This window comes from Anolis sagrei, chromosome 4, assembly GCF_037176765.1.
Source record: "Anolis sagrei isolate rAnoSag1 chromosome 4, rAnoSag1.mat, whole genome shotgun sequence".
NCBI lineage: Eukaryota > Metazoa > Chordata > Lepidosauria > Squamata > Dactyloidae > Anolis > Anolis sagrei.
This window is the reverse complement of record NC_090024.1, coordinates 202,885,902-202,900,593: the sequence shown is the minus strand read 5'-3', so window position 1 is coordinate 202,900,593 and position 14,692 is coordinate 202,885,902. Positions and strand designations below refer to the sequence as shown.

The 14,692-nt window shown below is 43.5% G+C and overlaps 1 protein-coding gene across 3 annotated transcripts in view; it reads left to right on the top strand.

Annotated features, from left to right (window-relative positions):
• Positions 1–14,692, top strand: part of SYT6 (synaptotagmin 6) — a 183,453-nt gene that overhangs the window by 78,576 nt on the left and 90,185 nt on the right. For 2 of the 3 annotated variants that reach the window (XM_060772586.2, XM_060772585.2), the window contains exon 2: positions 12,151–12,404. In XM_060772586.2, coding sequence (XP_060628569.1) covers positions 12,235–12,404 — 170 coding nt within the window. In that variant the 5' untranslated portion in view covers positions 12,151–12,234. Of the gene's footprint in view, positions 1–12,067; positions 12,405–14,692 lie in introns of all 3 variants that reach the window. The other variant, XM_060772584.2, reaches the window with a different exon arrangement.

Genomic DNA, 14,692 nt, shown 5'->3' with positions numbered 1-14,692 from the left:
GAGGGCTGATAGGCCGAGATGCGGTCTGCAAGGTATTTTGGGCCGGAACCGTTTAGGGCTTTGTAGGATAGCACCAGCACCTTAAATTGGGCCCGGTAGCAGATCGGCAGCCAGTGGAGCTGGGACAGCAGGGGCGTTGTATGCTCTCTGCGTCCAGCTCCCGTTAACAACATGGCTGCCGCGCGCTGGACTAGCTGTAGCTTCCGGACCGTCTTCAAGGGCAGCCCCACGTAGAGAGCGTTGCAGTAGTCAAGGCGGGATGTGACCAAAGCATGTACCACCGTGGCCAAGTCAGACTTCCCAAGATACGGGCGCAGCTGGCGCACGAGCCGAAGCTGTGCAAATGCTCCCCTGGTCACCGCCGAAACCTGGGGCTCCAGGCTCAGCGCTGAGTCCAGGGTCACACCCAAGCTGCGAACCTGCGCCTTCAAGGGGAGTGCGACCCCGTCCAGCACAGGCTGTAACCCTATACCCTGTTCGGCCTTGCGACTGACCAGGAGTACCTCTGTCTTGTCTGGATTTAATTTCAGTTTGTTCGCCCTCATCCAGACCATTACAGCGGCCAGGCACCGGTTCAGGACTTCGACGGCCTCCTTAGTAGCAGGTGGGAAGGAGTGACAGAGTTGGACGTCATCTGCGTACAGGTGACACCGCACCCCGAAACTCCGGATGATCTCACCCAGCGGCTTCATGTAGATGTTGAACAACAAGGGGGACAAGATGGAACCCTGAGGAACGCCACAGGTCAACGGCTGTGGCGCTGAACAGGAGTCCCCCAGTAACACCATCTGAGTACGACCCTCCAGAAATGACCGGAGCCACTGCAGGGCAGTGCCCCCGAGACCCATCTCTGCAAGGCGCCCCAGAAGAATACCGTGGTCGACGGTATCGAAGGCCGCTGAGAGGTCCAGGAGCACCAACAGGGACACACTCCCCCTGTCTAGCTCCCGGCGCAGATCATCCACTAAGGCGACCAAGACCGTCTCGGTACCATGTCCCGGTCTGAAACCAGACTGTGCCGGATCCAGATAATCCGTGTCTCCCAAGAATACCTGGAGTTGTGAGGCCACCACGCTTTCCATGACTTTGCCCAAGAAGGGAAGATTGGAAACAGGCCGAAAGTTGTCCAATTTAGTGGGGTCAAGTGATGGTTTCTTCAACAGCGGCTTTATCACAGCCTGTTTAAGGCTCGCTGGAATTGGCAGCAGTTCCTTATTTTTCTTAAAGATGCATTAGATAGCTGGTCAGATTTAGACTCACCACACCTTCCAACCTCTGCAGAGGTGGGGGACCCATTAAGATGGTCCGCCCCAGGAGGCTTATGGATCCGAACGGATTCCTGACGGCTCTTGGGGATTTTCCTGCCACCTCGGTTGGTGATTCTGTTGAAGCCCTGGTGTCTCTCTGGAATGGGGAGATGACTAGGGCCATAAACACGATTGCTCCGGAACGTCCCCTCTCAAGTAGCCGAGCTAAACCAGCACCTTGGTTCAACGAGGAGCTGGCAGCGATGAAGCGAAGGAAGAGGAGACTAGAGCGCGTGTGGCGTTCGGACCCGAGCGAGTTAAATCGAACACGGTTTGTTGCCCTATTAAGGGCATATGCCGTGGCAATAAAGGCGGCAAAGAAAGCTTTCTTTGCGGCCAATATTGCGTCCGCAAAGAACCGTCCGGCGGAGTTGTTTCGAGTTGTCAGAGGGCTATTGAACCCCACCACTCTGGATGGGAACCCTGACAACTCGACGGCCCGCTGTGAAGCATTTGCTCGGTTCTTTGCGGACAAAGTCGCTTTGATCCGCTCTGGCCTGGATACCACGTTAACGGCAGTCTCTGAGGATGTAACACGAGCATCTGCTTGTCCGATTTTGATGGATTCATTTCAATTGGTGAAACCCGAGGATGTGGACAAGATACTTGGAGGAATGAGAGCTACCACATGCATCCTAGACCCCTGCCCATCCTGGCTTCTAAAGGAGGCCAGAGGGGGATTGGCCGAGTGGGTGGAGGTGGTGGTTAATGCCTCCCTTCGGGAAGGCAATATTCCAGCCAGCTTAAAACAAGCTGTAATAAAACCGCTGTTGAAAAAACCATCACTAGACCCCACTCAATTCGTCAACTATCGGCCTGTTTCCAATCTTCCCTTTTTGAGCAAAGTCCTGGAACGTGTGGTGGCCTCACAACTCCAGGTATTCTTGGTAGACACTGATTATCTGGATCCGGCACAGTCTGGCTTTAGGCCGGGACATGGTACCGAGACAGCCCTGGTCGCCTTAGTGGATGATCTCCGCAGAGAGCTCGACAGGGGGAGTGTGTCCCTGTTGGTCCTGCTGGATCTCTCAGCGGCCTTCGATACCGTCGACCACGGTATCCTTCTGGGACGCCTCGCGGGAATGGGCCTTGGTGGCACTGTTTTACAGTGGCTCGGGTCCTTCCTAGAGGGTCGTACCCAGAAGGTGTTGATGGGGGACAGCTGCTCGTCCTCACAACCTTTGTCTTGTGGGGTCCCGCAGGGTTCAATACTGTCCCCCATGTTGTTTAACATCTACATGAAGCCGTTGGGAGAGATCATCCGGAGTTTCGGGGTGCGGTGTTATCTGTACGCAGATGATGTCCAACTCTGTCACTCCTTTCCACCTACTTCTAAGGAGGCTGTTCAGGTCCTGAACCGGTGCTTGGCTGCTGTGTCGGACTGGATGAGGGTGAACAAATTGAAGTTGAATCCAGACAAGACAGAGGCACTCCTGGTCAGTCGAAAGGCCGAACGGGGCATAGGGTTACAGCCTGTGTTGGACGGGGTTACACTCCCCCTGAAGACGCAGGTTCGCAGCTTGGGTGTGACCCTGGATTCATCGCTGAGCCTGGAGCCTCAGGTCTCAGCGGTGGCCAGGGGAGCATTTGCACAGCTTCGGCTCGTGCGCCAGCTGCGCCCGTACCTCGGGAAGTCGGACTTGGCCACGGTAGTCCACGCTCTGGTCACATCCCGCATAGATTACTGCAACGCGCTCTACGTGGGGCTGCCCTTGAAGACTGCCCGGAAGCTCCAGATGGTCCAGCGCTCGGCAGCCAGGTTGCTAACAGGAGCAGCTCTCAGGGAGCATACCACTCCTCTGTTGAGCCAGCTCCACTGGCTGCCAATTCCCTACCGGGCACAATTCAAGGTGCTGGCATTAGCCTACAAAGCCCTAAACGGTTCCGGCCCCACCTACCTCTCCGAACGCATCTCCTCCTATGAACCGACACGGACATTAAGATCGTCCGGGGAGGCCCTGCTCTCGGTTCCGCCTGCGTCACAGGCACGGTTGGCGGGAACGAGAGACAGGGCCTTCTCGGTGGTGGCCCCTCGGTTATGGAATGCCCTACCAAGCGACATCAGACAGGCCCCTTCGTTGCTGGCATTTAGGAAGAAGCTCAAAACCTGGCTTTTTGAGCAAGCGTTTGGCTAATCAGCGCAATTGTACACAGAATGACGGTAAACTGAACATAGGAACGGTATAAGGATATGAGACTGGATCTTGGTTGCGATCGAGGCACTGTATGAATGGTTGTGTGTTTGTTATTGGGTATGCTGTGTTTTAATTGTTATTGTTGTGGTAATTAATATTGTGTAAACCGCATTGAGTCACCTATTATAGGTTGAGAAACGCGGTATAGAAATAAAGCAAATAAATAAATAAATAGCAATAAAAATGTATATGAAGTACATACACAATTTTCACTTCCTCTCATCTCATTTCAATGAAATGTTGAACATTTTTCTTAAAATCACATGCTGGAAAAAAAGAAGTAAGAGAGCCGAATCAAGTTCCAGTTAACCCCCCTATCTGATGTGGTCTTAGAGTGCATCTACCCAATGGTTCTCAACCTTTGATCTTCCAGTTTTTTGCACTTCAGCTCCCACAGTTCCTAAGAGCTGGTGAGATGACTGGGATTTCTGGGAGTTGAAGTCCAAAACATCTGGAGGACCAAAGGTTGGGAACTACTGATCTACACAGACCATATATTGCAGCTTGAAGCTCAAGGTTGAGGTATCCACAAAATGTGGACTCCCCCCCCCACACCCGAATGTACACTGTAGTACACATCAAGCTCAAAACAGTGTACTTAAATACCTCACCAGAAAGTCCAGAAAACCACAGCCAATTAGGACTTGAAAGCAGGAAAATACAGCACACTGTCAGCACACTACTAACACAGGCATACTTTTAAAACTCTGAAACACAGCTGGCTGGAAAGTAAATAAGTACTCACCCAGGGGAAAATCTACATCATTCCCATGGTATGGGAATCTCTCTTTCTACCCCTTTGTTCTCATTTCCTGTGCCCTGCAATGGTCCAGCGCTGATCCCAAAAGGACAAGGTGATGCACATCTCAGTGGACAGGGTAAGGAACAAAAAACATTCCTGGGTTCAGTTCTAATCAGCAGATACTATGGTCACCATTGTATCCTCAAACCAGTTGCTGGGATGTTTGTGTAGGTGCTGCACAATGAAAGTGGTTCATTTTAATCTGTCTCTAAAATGCATTACAGTGTCACCCTTCGACTATTCTTCCTTCAACAGCTAATGTAAGCATTACAGCTAATATGTGTGAGAAAACAGTTTGTTCAAGTCAACACTCCAAATGGGAGGTCTTGTCACCAGGGCAGCCAGCCAGCATAGTATAGTGGTTTGAATATTGGACTACAGCTCTGGAGATCAGGGTTTGATTTCCCACTGTTCATGGAAACCTACTGGGTGATCTTAGGCAGGGCACACACATTTTCAACCCCAGAAAACCCTGTGATGGGTTCACCTTAGGGTTACCATGAGTCAGAAATGACTTGAAGGTACACAAAAACAGAACAAGCCACCAGGGCTCATTCTACCATCACACAAAATGAGTCACTAATTTCAGGCTAAAGTGCAGAGTATGTCTTTCATTCATTGTTATTGCTTGGTAGACGAAGAATAGCTCTTCTGTTTCTGGTTACTATAATAACTGAATATTTTGCAATTTCATAGAATGGAAATGAGGGAAAGATCCCAATCCTCCATTTCTTCAGATACCAAACTTGGGTGGTTGAATGCCTGTTGTTCTGAAGTGAAATGGAATCACCCCAAAATGAGGGATGGAAAAACTTACCCTACCATCATTGTAAAATTCTAGGTTGCTCTGATCAGCATCAAAGCTGGCAGCCAACTCTATACAGCATAGTGCTATAAAGCTTTACTCTGCTAGCCCATAAGTTTAAATGGTATTACTGTGCTTTTGACCTGGAGTACCTCTTTTCAGGATGAGAATTAGGGATGGATGAATCTGTCAGAATTGGTTTCTCTTAGATTTTCCCCCCTCAATCTTAAATTTGATCTATTAGAAACTTTGCATGAAAATTCATTTGCATTCTTGTGTGTATTTCCTAGACAGAAATCCAGTGTGCATTGTGGTTTGAACATTGAATTATGATTCTGGAGAGCAGGGTTCAAATTCCTGCTCAGCCATGGAGATCCACTGGGTGACCTTGGGAAAACTATAAGAAACCCCTGGGATAGATACTCCTTAGGATCACCATAAATCTGAAGCTACTTAAATGCACACAGCAATTACAGCAACAAAATGTGTTTCCTAGAATATGCATGTTTGTAAGCAGTGCTGCTCAACATGCCTTATGGGGCAGGTAATTTTCTTCATATAGTTCATTGTTACAGTTGCCTCATACCTTGTATTACCAAGATGTCACTGAAATAAGCATTTTTGAAGTGTTTTTGTTGTTAAGATATGCATCTTTTATTCATAGTCTGATGAAGGAACTCCACTGCAACATTGAGAGAACTGCAAATTTTGTATGATAATTGAATTTTGGTTGGTGTAGTGTGCAAAATTCATCTGAGAACAGATTTATTATCTCATTACTCACAGGAATATATTGCAATATTATGTTGCTGATTCCAGTCATAATATTTAAAAGCCTTCTATATGACTTGGTGCTTATCTCTAATAGAAAAAAATATTGTTTGTATGGCGCATTGACTGGGCTGGCCCACATTGTTTGTTCTGAGGACTGTGCAGTCTGAAACAAGTTCTAATCAACAGTGTCTACATGCCTGAAGGGTTTAGCTCGTGCCAGATACATTTTCATCCAACACGATTGATGTGGCAGTTGTATAAGCTGCACAGATATGTAAGCATGAAGACTAAGGATAGTGAAGTATATATATGCTCTCCTCATTTTAATGTAAAACTATCCAATTTAAAATTCCTAAACTAACATGCACATAGTTCTGTTCCCATATTCACAATATTTCAATCTTGTGATGCCATTCTTGCCATGCAAAAAGGAGAGTAATATAAAACTGCATTATAATAAGGGAAATGTTTAGGGAAAGGACATGCAAAAATAAATATTAGGAGAAATGAGCATGGATTATTTTTAGAAAATGCACTAATGAAAAAAAATGAAGTTAATATTGGGAAAATTAAGTAGAGAAAACTCAAATTTGCTCAAATTTGTCCTTTGAAAGCAGCAGCTTCCAAAGGACAAAGAGCCACCTACTTTTCCCCATTTTTTGATTCAAAGAAAATTAGTCAGATGAGAGGTCCCTTTGAAGAGATTTTTTCAATATCGCAACAGATTCCAGGATGCTGTCTTTGCAGAAAAGAAATTAGATTGCACATGATGGAAATTCAGTGCACATTACAGATTCTTCAAACCTACACTGGCCTGTGCAGTAAATCTGTATACTGCAAATTCTATAAGACAAGGCAATTTTGCTTACATTGAGCTAACCAATGCAATGAAGTGCCAACAGGATTGCTCCTGGCCTACTGAAGTTTGTGTAAGTGATTAAAATAGACTTTTTGTCAGAAAACCAGCCTAGAGAGATAAGTCTTGGGAGGACACTGTGAGTAATTTCTCCTGTTTCCTTATAAACTGAGATACTAGTTTAGCCCCAAGTGCTTATGCCTGTATCAGCAGTAAATGCCTCATATTGTTTACTTCTGAGTGAGGTTTTTTTTGTCAGTGTTCAATGATTAATTGTAATAAAAATAATTATGCCCCCCTCCCTTGCAAGGGGATCCCTTGTGTGTTACTAATACCAAAGTGAGTATGTATAATTTTTCACTCTCTGGCATTAAAAATAAAAACCATAGACTTTTGATAGAGGAAAATATTCCCCTGCTCCCGAGAACGTTTTCTGCAGATGAAAATACAGAGAGAGAGGGGGGAAGGGAAGGCTATTCTCTTGAGTTCTTCTGAGTTCTCCTGAAGCTGCATTTGAAACTGAGCATACTGGGAAACCTTCCAGGTCTTAGCTCTCCACACAACAAAGTGGTGTGTGCCTCTGCTAGGCTGAGATGAGAATGCAATTAGCTAAGTCTCTTGGGGACCTCCACTGTTTATCTTTTGCAGTCTTATTCATTATTTAGAAAGACAACAAAACACTTCCTCTCATTGAGCAGCAATATACAAGCCCCAGGGCTGTGGTACAGATGAAGTGATTTTTATTCAAATTGGGATATTTTGGTGGGACTGATATGAGAAGAGAAGAACACCATGTGCAGGTTTTCAGACTTGTAAGGACTTTTTTGTTGCTATATAGTCAATCACTACAGCAACTAACAAATGGCTGGCATTCCAGATGTTAATCTAAAAAGTTGGGCTAGAAGTTCTGGCTGTAGGAGTCTGTGAGATATAGTCCCAATTTTTCCAAGCTTAGGCTCTGATAGATGAACTCGGAATTCTTTCTGCAAATGGTCCCTCCCAGTGTGTTGGATGACAACTGGATAAGCTACCTCAATGGCCCAGAACCCTCTGGGGGACAAATAAATTGCACAAAAAACACCACCCCCCAATCCAAACTGGCTGTAAGTTCGTGACCTCATGGACCAGTCCACAACGGAGATCCCCATCAACCGTTGCCACCCCCATTTCCTTCAAAGTCAAGCCAGTCACTTCAGGGATAACATCCATCCACCTGGTCCTTGGTATGCCCCTCTTCCTTTTTCCTTCCATTTTCCCCAGTATCATTATCTTCTCCAAGCTTTCCTATCTTCTCATTATGTGGCCAAAGTACTTCATCCCTCCCTCAAGTGAGCAGTCGGGCATTATTTCCTGAAGTATGGACTGGTTGGATCTTCTTGCACTCCAAGGCACTCTCAGAATTTTCGCTCGGCACCATAGTTCAAAAACTTCTATGGCAGTGGTTCTCAACCTGTTTCTGGCCTTCAACTCCCAGAAATCCTAACAGCTGGTAAACTAGTTGGGATTTCTGGGAGTTGTAGGCCAAAAACATCTGGGGACCCCAGGTTGAGAACCACTGGTCTATGGTAACATAGTACAGGGAAATTTTGAAATCTATTTAAAAAGTAGGTTGCTTCACCTTGAGTTTCTAGGGGCAGCAGTTCCACCTCTTTTTAACCTGAAAAAGGCCAGTCTGGGAATTTTGGACGTATCAGGATGACAAAAATGTCATTTCAGTCACAGCTTGTGCTTTCTTCATTTACGGTCATACCTGGGACCTCTAGTCTAATAAGTAATGGTTGGAATCTTGTTGCCACATAATGCATAAGCTATGCTATGCTTATGACCATGGAACCCTTTCATATTCAGTTTATTATTGTGGTAACATTGCCAGAATTATAATGCCCCGAAACCTACCTTAAAAGTCAGGCAGCTATCCAAAGCAACTGAGTTTTGTGTACAGAACTGATGAACTGTCTCTTGGTTTATTTTACACCATTGTCTGGATTTTGTTTACAAACACTGGAAAAATTCAAACCAAATTAGGTTTATCCAATCAATATCTTATCTATCTCTGTAATAAAGCAATTCGGCTATGCATTTGTTCAGATGAAAATTTAAATGTTTTAACTTCATTTTCTACAAATCTTAGTGATAATTTTTTAATTATGGCTAACTCTGAAGTAAAATTTGTGAGCAAATGGAATAGTCATGGTAGAGAGGGCTTTCCTTTAAAAGCAAGGCATGTGTAACAAATTATCTTTATAATAAGTCTATTTAAGAACACTTGTGAGCTGCCTAAAAATTCTGACACAAAATCATCTAGCTAGTAAGTATAGATCTGAAGTGGCTCATTTAAAATTGCTTTTCTGAGGAGGATGGATTACTTTTCAATGCTCAAGGAAACAGCTTGCATGAATAAGAAGGGTGAACTCGGCTAACAGATGTTGCAATTTTATCCATATTTATAGTTTGAAATGTACATAAATTAAGAACAAATATATTCCACATGGCAGATCATTAGAATCCTAAAAGTGCTTATTATTATTACCTATGGCTGTATATGAATATATTTTTATCTGTATATGAGTCTCCCCTCAGAAGAACTCATGAGAATTGTGTGTGGATGCCATTTATAATTTGTAAGGCTTGCACAATACATTACCTATTAGTTAAAATGAATCAGCTCAATTCATGAGTTTCTGAAACTAATATCCTAACTAGCATTTCCAGGCTGACAAAAGAGCTCAAAATAGAAATACTATATTCCAAGACACTGGTGCACTGTGAAATGGCACAAATCACCTCTTCACATGGGACATTTTTGCCCTGTTTTGCTGCTTTGCTTCACAGCAATTACGGGTCACATGATGCAAGGCAGGTTCCATCCACTTTCCTCCCAAAGTCAGGGGGAAACAACTACAAGGAGGAAAGTGTAGTTTGGGTAGCTCCGACAAAGCTATTCACACTTTCCTCCTTTTTTCCCTGTGTGATGGAGGAAAGGGCGGTGGGGAAACGTGTGTTGCCGCCCTTTCTGTCATCTGATGGGTGGAGGGAAAGGGTGCCAAAGCACCTTCTCTTGTCCCCTCTCTATGATGAGGGGAGGAGGGAGGGTGCATGGGGCATCACAAGCCATGTGAAGAGGTCCTTAGTGAAATATAGGACCCAGAATACTGATGTTCACAAATGACACATATGTTTCACAACATATTGTGGTAGGATTCGTGTTGGGAGTGAAATAACTTTATCATGTAAACCCTCTACTACTGATAGTGGATATATACTGGTGCAAGGGGGGGGGGGAGGAGGAGAATTCTGCCCTTGGATGCCAATTTACTGCTGATGTTACAATATTTATAAGAACTTTTCTTACTCAAATGCTGAATGTGCCTGCCCTGTTTGGGATAAGTCTGTTCACACAAAGCAGGTGAACATAGCACTGAACAAAACATGCAGAATACTCACAGGATGTCTCAAACCTACAACTGTTGATAGAATCTACAATCTAGATGGCATTGCCCCCCCCCCCCTCCAAGATGTGTGATGGGAAGTTGCTGCTTACTGGGAAAGAAATAAGGTTGAACACTGTGAAAGCCATCCACTGCATGGGTATCAGCCTTTCCAGTAGACTCAAATCAAGGAAAAGTTTCATGATAACCAAGACTCATCTTAATTTTCCCCCAGCAACAGCAAGGGCATCCTCTGGGCAGCTAAACCAGAAAAACCCAATTGGATGGCTCTCCACACTTGGTTTGCCCTCCAGGGGCAACTTGGAAGTCCCTGAACAGACTTAGAGTGAAGGCAAATCAAAAGACAACCTGGCCAAATGGAACTACTTAAAAGACTCATCCACCTTGTGTGACTGTGGAGCAGAACAAATAACCCCACATCTGTATGTTTGTACACAATGCCCTGCCTCATGTACCATAGAATCTCCTGGATGAATTGTTTAAAGCTACAATGTGGTCGCCGTTGCCCAGTTTTAGTCAAAAATTATTTAGCAGCTTGTGCACCTTCTATTTTTATCAGTTTTTATATTTATTTATGTATGCAATGCTTTTGATACAAAATTTTTAAAAAATACAATATGGAAGGTTGACAAAAGAGCTCAAAATAGAAATATGGTGAATAAAGAGTAATACTTTTTTTGATACATCAAGACATCCTGCTGGAAAAAAAAAGTTAATTTCACTGGGATTTTTTTGTGAAAATGTGATTTTGTACAGAAGGGTTTTTTTAATACTGGTAAAAAAAAAACCTCTAAAATCATAACAGTAAATAAAGAACAACACTCAAAAACAGGGAAACTCCAGACAAGAAACAATCAGGGACAGCTTATCACCTCTCAACAAAGGATTCCCCCAGACAATAAGAAGCCACATCTTGAAAACTGCTAGGCCATTAAATGCTAATCAAGGTAACTAATTGAAACATTCACACCTACCTCCAACAGACAAGAGTTTTTCCTTCCACCCTGGACGTTCCACAGATATATAAACCCAATTTTCCTAGTTTCTGACAAACCTCTGAGGATGCCTGCCATAGATGTAGGTGAAACGTTAGGAGAGTATGCTTCTGGAACATGGCCGTACAGCCTGAAAAACTTACAACAACCCAATATAATATTCATTTCTAGTGCTTGTGAACATTACTTTTGGGGACAAAACTCTGAAATTCCCTTGAGAGGACCAGTAGTCACTTTCTACTCAAAGAGACATAAATTCAGTATACAGTGATTCTGATCAGTTGGTTCTTAGGATCCTATTATTATGTGGTACTCAAAATGAGAGTGGTGAGGGCATAAAGGGGATTTCCTGCATATTTGTGATGTTTAGGTAATGTGAATAAGTAACCAATTTTGAAGGAGGACAGATTGTTTCAAATTAATTAATATCAGGAAGATCAGTGCTGCATTTAGTGTATAAAACTGTTCCTTTATGCTTTTGGTGTGTGTGTGTGTGTGTGTGTGTGTGTATTCAACCTTTTTTCAGCTGCATGCCTAAATGCCACACACACAAACACACACACACGCTTTAAAAAGCTACCATGAAAGAGTTTGAGGGAATCAAATTATTCCAGCAGCATCAGAGAAGGTTTTGGGTATATGAGGATGAAACATTCACTAATGTTGATAAATATTTCCTATACAATCGTCTCTGTTTTCTTTTCACTAATAGGGCATGTGGGAGGGGGAGGAATGGGCACCATTTTGGAACGTCTCTGTCCATGTCCTTTTGGGTGTCTCACAGACATTCTTTTCTTTTTTCCTTCTCCCCTGCTTTCCTGCTTGTTTCTTGCATCTCTACCCTCTTCCCCTGTTTGCCACTGTTGCCTTATCTTGACCTCTAGAGCTCTCCATCAGCCTTCTTGCAGTGATAGTTATTGTATGTGGACTGGCCCTGGTGGCAGTTTTTCTCTTTCTCTTTTGGAAGCTGTGCTGGGTGCCCTGGAGAAACAAGACCATCTCGACAAACACCCCTGACACACAGCACGCAACAGAACAGAACAAAGAGGCCATGGCCGACAAGCTAAAGGATACAGGGACTCTTGGCTTCTTGGAGGCAGCTGTGAAAATCAGTCACACGTCCCCAGATATTCCAGCAGAGGTCCAGATGTCAATGAAAGACCATCTCATGAGGCGCACACGGATACAGCGGCAAACAACAGAGCCTGCATCATCAACCAGGTGAGTGCTGAGCTATCCTTCAGTTGCATCTATTGGATGAGACAATTCAAGTCATTTTACATAAAGCTGTTGAAGATAGAGAAAGCTATCTACAAACACCAGAGAAATAGTAGTCACCTTCTTGCCCTGCTCAACTTTCTCCTGTTGCTTCTTACTCCCAATCAATTCTACAGATCTAGATTTAATCCTGGTGACCAAGTTCAAAATACAGTACCACCTCCTGTTTAGTGGGAATTAGGGACACAAGACCCCTGTAAAAATAGAAAGGCTGAGAAAGACAGTATACAAGTATAGTAAATAAATAAATAAATAAATAATAAAAATGCAAAATAAAAATAACACTTCTTATGAGAGAGAACCACTAGATTCACCAGAGGTTGATCACACAATCACCCTGGAAGACCCAGGACCTCATCACATTGAGGTCCAGAAGCGTCTTCTCTGTGCTTCCCAGCGCTCCCAGCATGCTACCGGCACAGAGTCCCCCAGCATGCTACCGGCACAGAGTCCCCCAGATCAAATGACACAAGGCTACATCCAGTGGGGCTCTGTTGGGTTCCATTCTGGCAGTGTGCTGACACCATCAAGATGTAGAGCCCAGAGGAGTTGGGTGTAGATCCAACTCTGCATAGAAGAAGCCAGGAGGGGAAGATGCAGGAGGAAGCAGGAAACACTGGGAAAATGTCATGAGAAGGGATCTGATGACCACCAATGGTGAAGGCATGAAGCATTATGCTGTCCCATAGTTTCCCCTGCTGTCCCCTGACTTCTGGACATCCATGTGATGAGAACCCTAGAGGTTCCTAGAGAAGTGTTCTCTCTAGGAATTTCTAGGTCATCCAATGCAACATTATGACCAACTTGCAGTGGAAGTTGAGCATATATTCACCCTGGGTAAACTAAAGGTTCCTAGAGGGAACATATTAATCAATTACACAAAAGTTAAACCTGCAAATGTGGAAGACCAAGTGTTTATATTCAAATGTTTATATTTATGTCCATTAGGTTATTTCCTCCCTTCATCAAATCATCATTTCTTGCTGTCTTTGGTAAGATATGTGTACCAATCAAATACTTCAAAACAAAGTAAATGTATGTTTATAGTTGTGATGGAATTCTGAAGGAACCCATCACAAAACAAAACATTATTATTTTGTTTCTTAACAACTTCTGTTGCTATTTATGTGGAATTAAATTGTTGCCTAATTGTAAGCTGCTCTGAGTCCCCTCCGGGGTGAGAGAGGGTGAAGCATAATAAATAAATAAATAAATAAATAAATCAAATAGATGCAACTCAGTCCACTGCCACCTAGTAAACAAAATGTGTAATGAGTATCCGCCTACAATTATTGGAGAATTTATTTCAAGTAAAATGTTTGTGTAATGTATCTGAATGTCACCCAAGGGATGTAACAGTTTTCAAATAGTGCAGAGTTGCTTCAGTTTTGGTTTGAGATGGAATGCCTTCCTCTACAGGCTTTTTCTATGCATTTGTTTCTCCAGGTCTGAAGAAAGGCAGTAGGAGGAACTAAATATAAAAGATGTTAGTAGCTGCTGTTACTTCTTGGTTCCTAGGTGCAGTGACTTCCTATATGTCATATAGTTTAAATTTGTGGACTTCTATCCAAACACTAACCAGCAGTTTGAGAAAAGAAGGAGCACTTAATGAGACTGTAGCTATTCAGGAATAGATTATTGGAATAACAGAAGTTGGATCACTGTACGAAAAAGCTGGCATGCATTGTTGTGTTGTTGTATTATTGTGTGCCTTCAAGGCATTTCCAGTTTATAGAGATCTTAAGGCAAACTTGTAATTGGGTTTTCCTAACAAAATTTGTTCTGAAGGGGTTTACCATTTTCTTATCTGAAGCTGAGATTGGTCTCTCAGGGTCCTAGTCCAGCATCAAACCACTGCATCATATTGACTTGTACATATATGTTACTCTTTTTAAAAAGCTCTGGGGGAGGATATACACTTTAGTAGTCCTAACTGCCCAGTACAAAGCTCTTCCTGTGTTAAATTAAATATGCTTCATGATGTCATTCTTGGAGTTTGAATCACTAATTTTGCCATGAAACCAGTGAGACAGCAGCTGGAATAGTTCTAGAGAGAACCTGTGAAGAGTAACAAACAAAATACTCCCTGAAGAAATTAGAGCTTATATATATTGTTCTTGCTTTCTGCTTCCCAATTGTTTGGCAAGAAGGTATTTGAAAGACAGGGTGAGATTCACATATATAATTTTCTTAATGCAAATTAAATTAGCATGATAGGGTTCCTGCTAGTT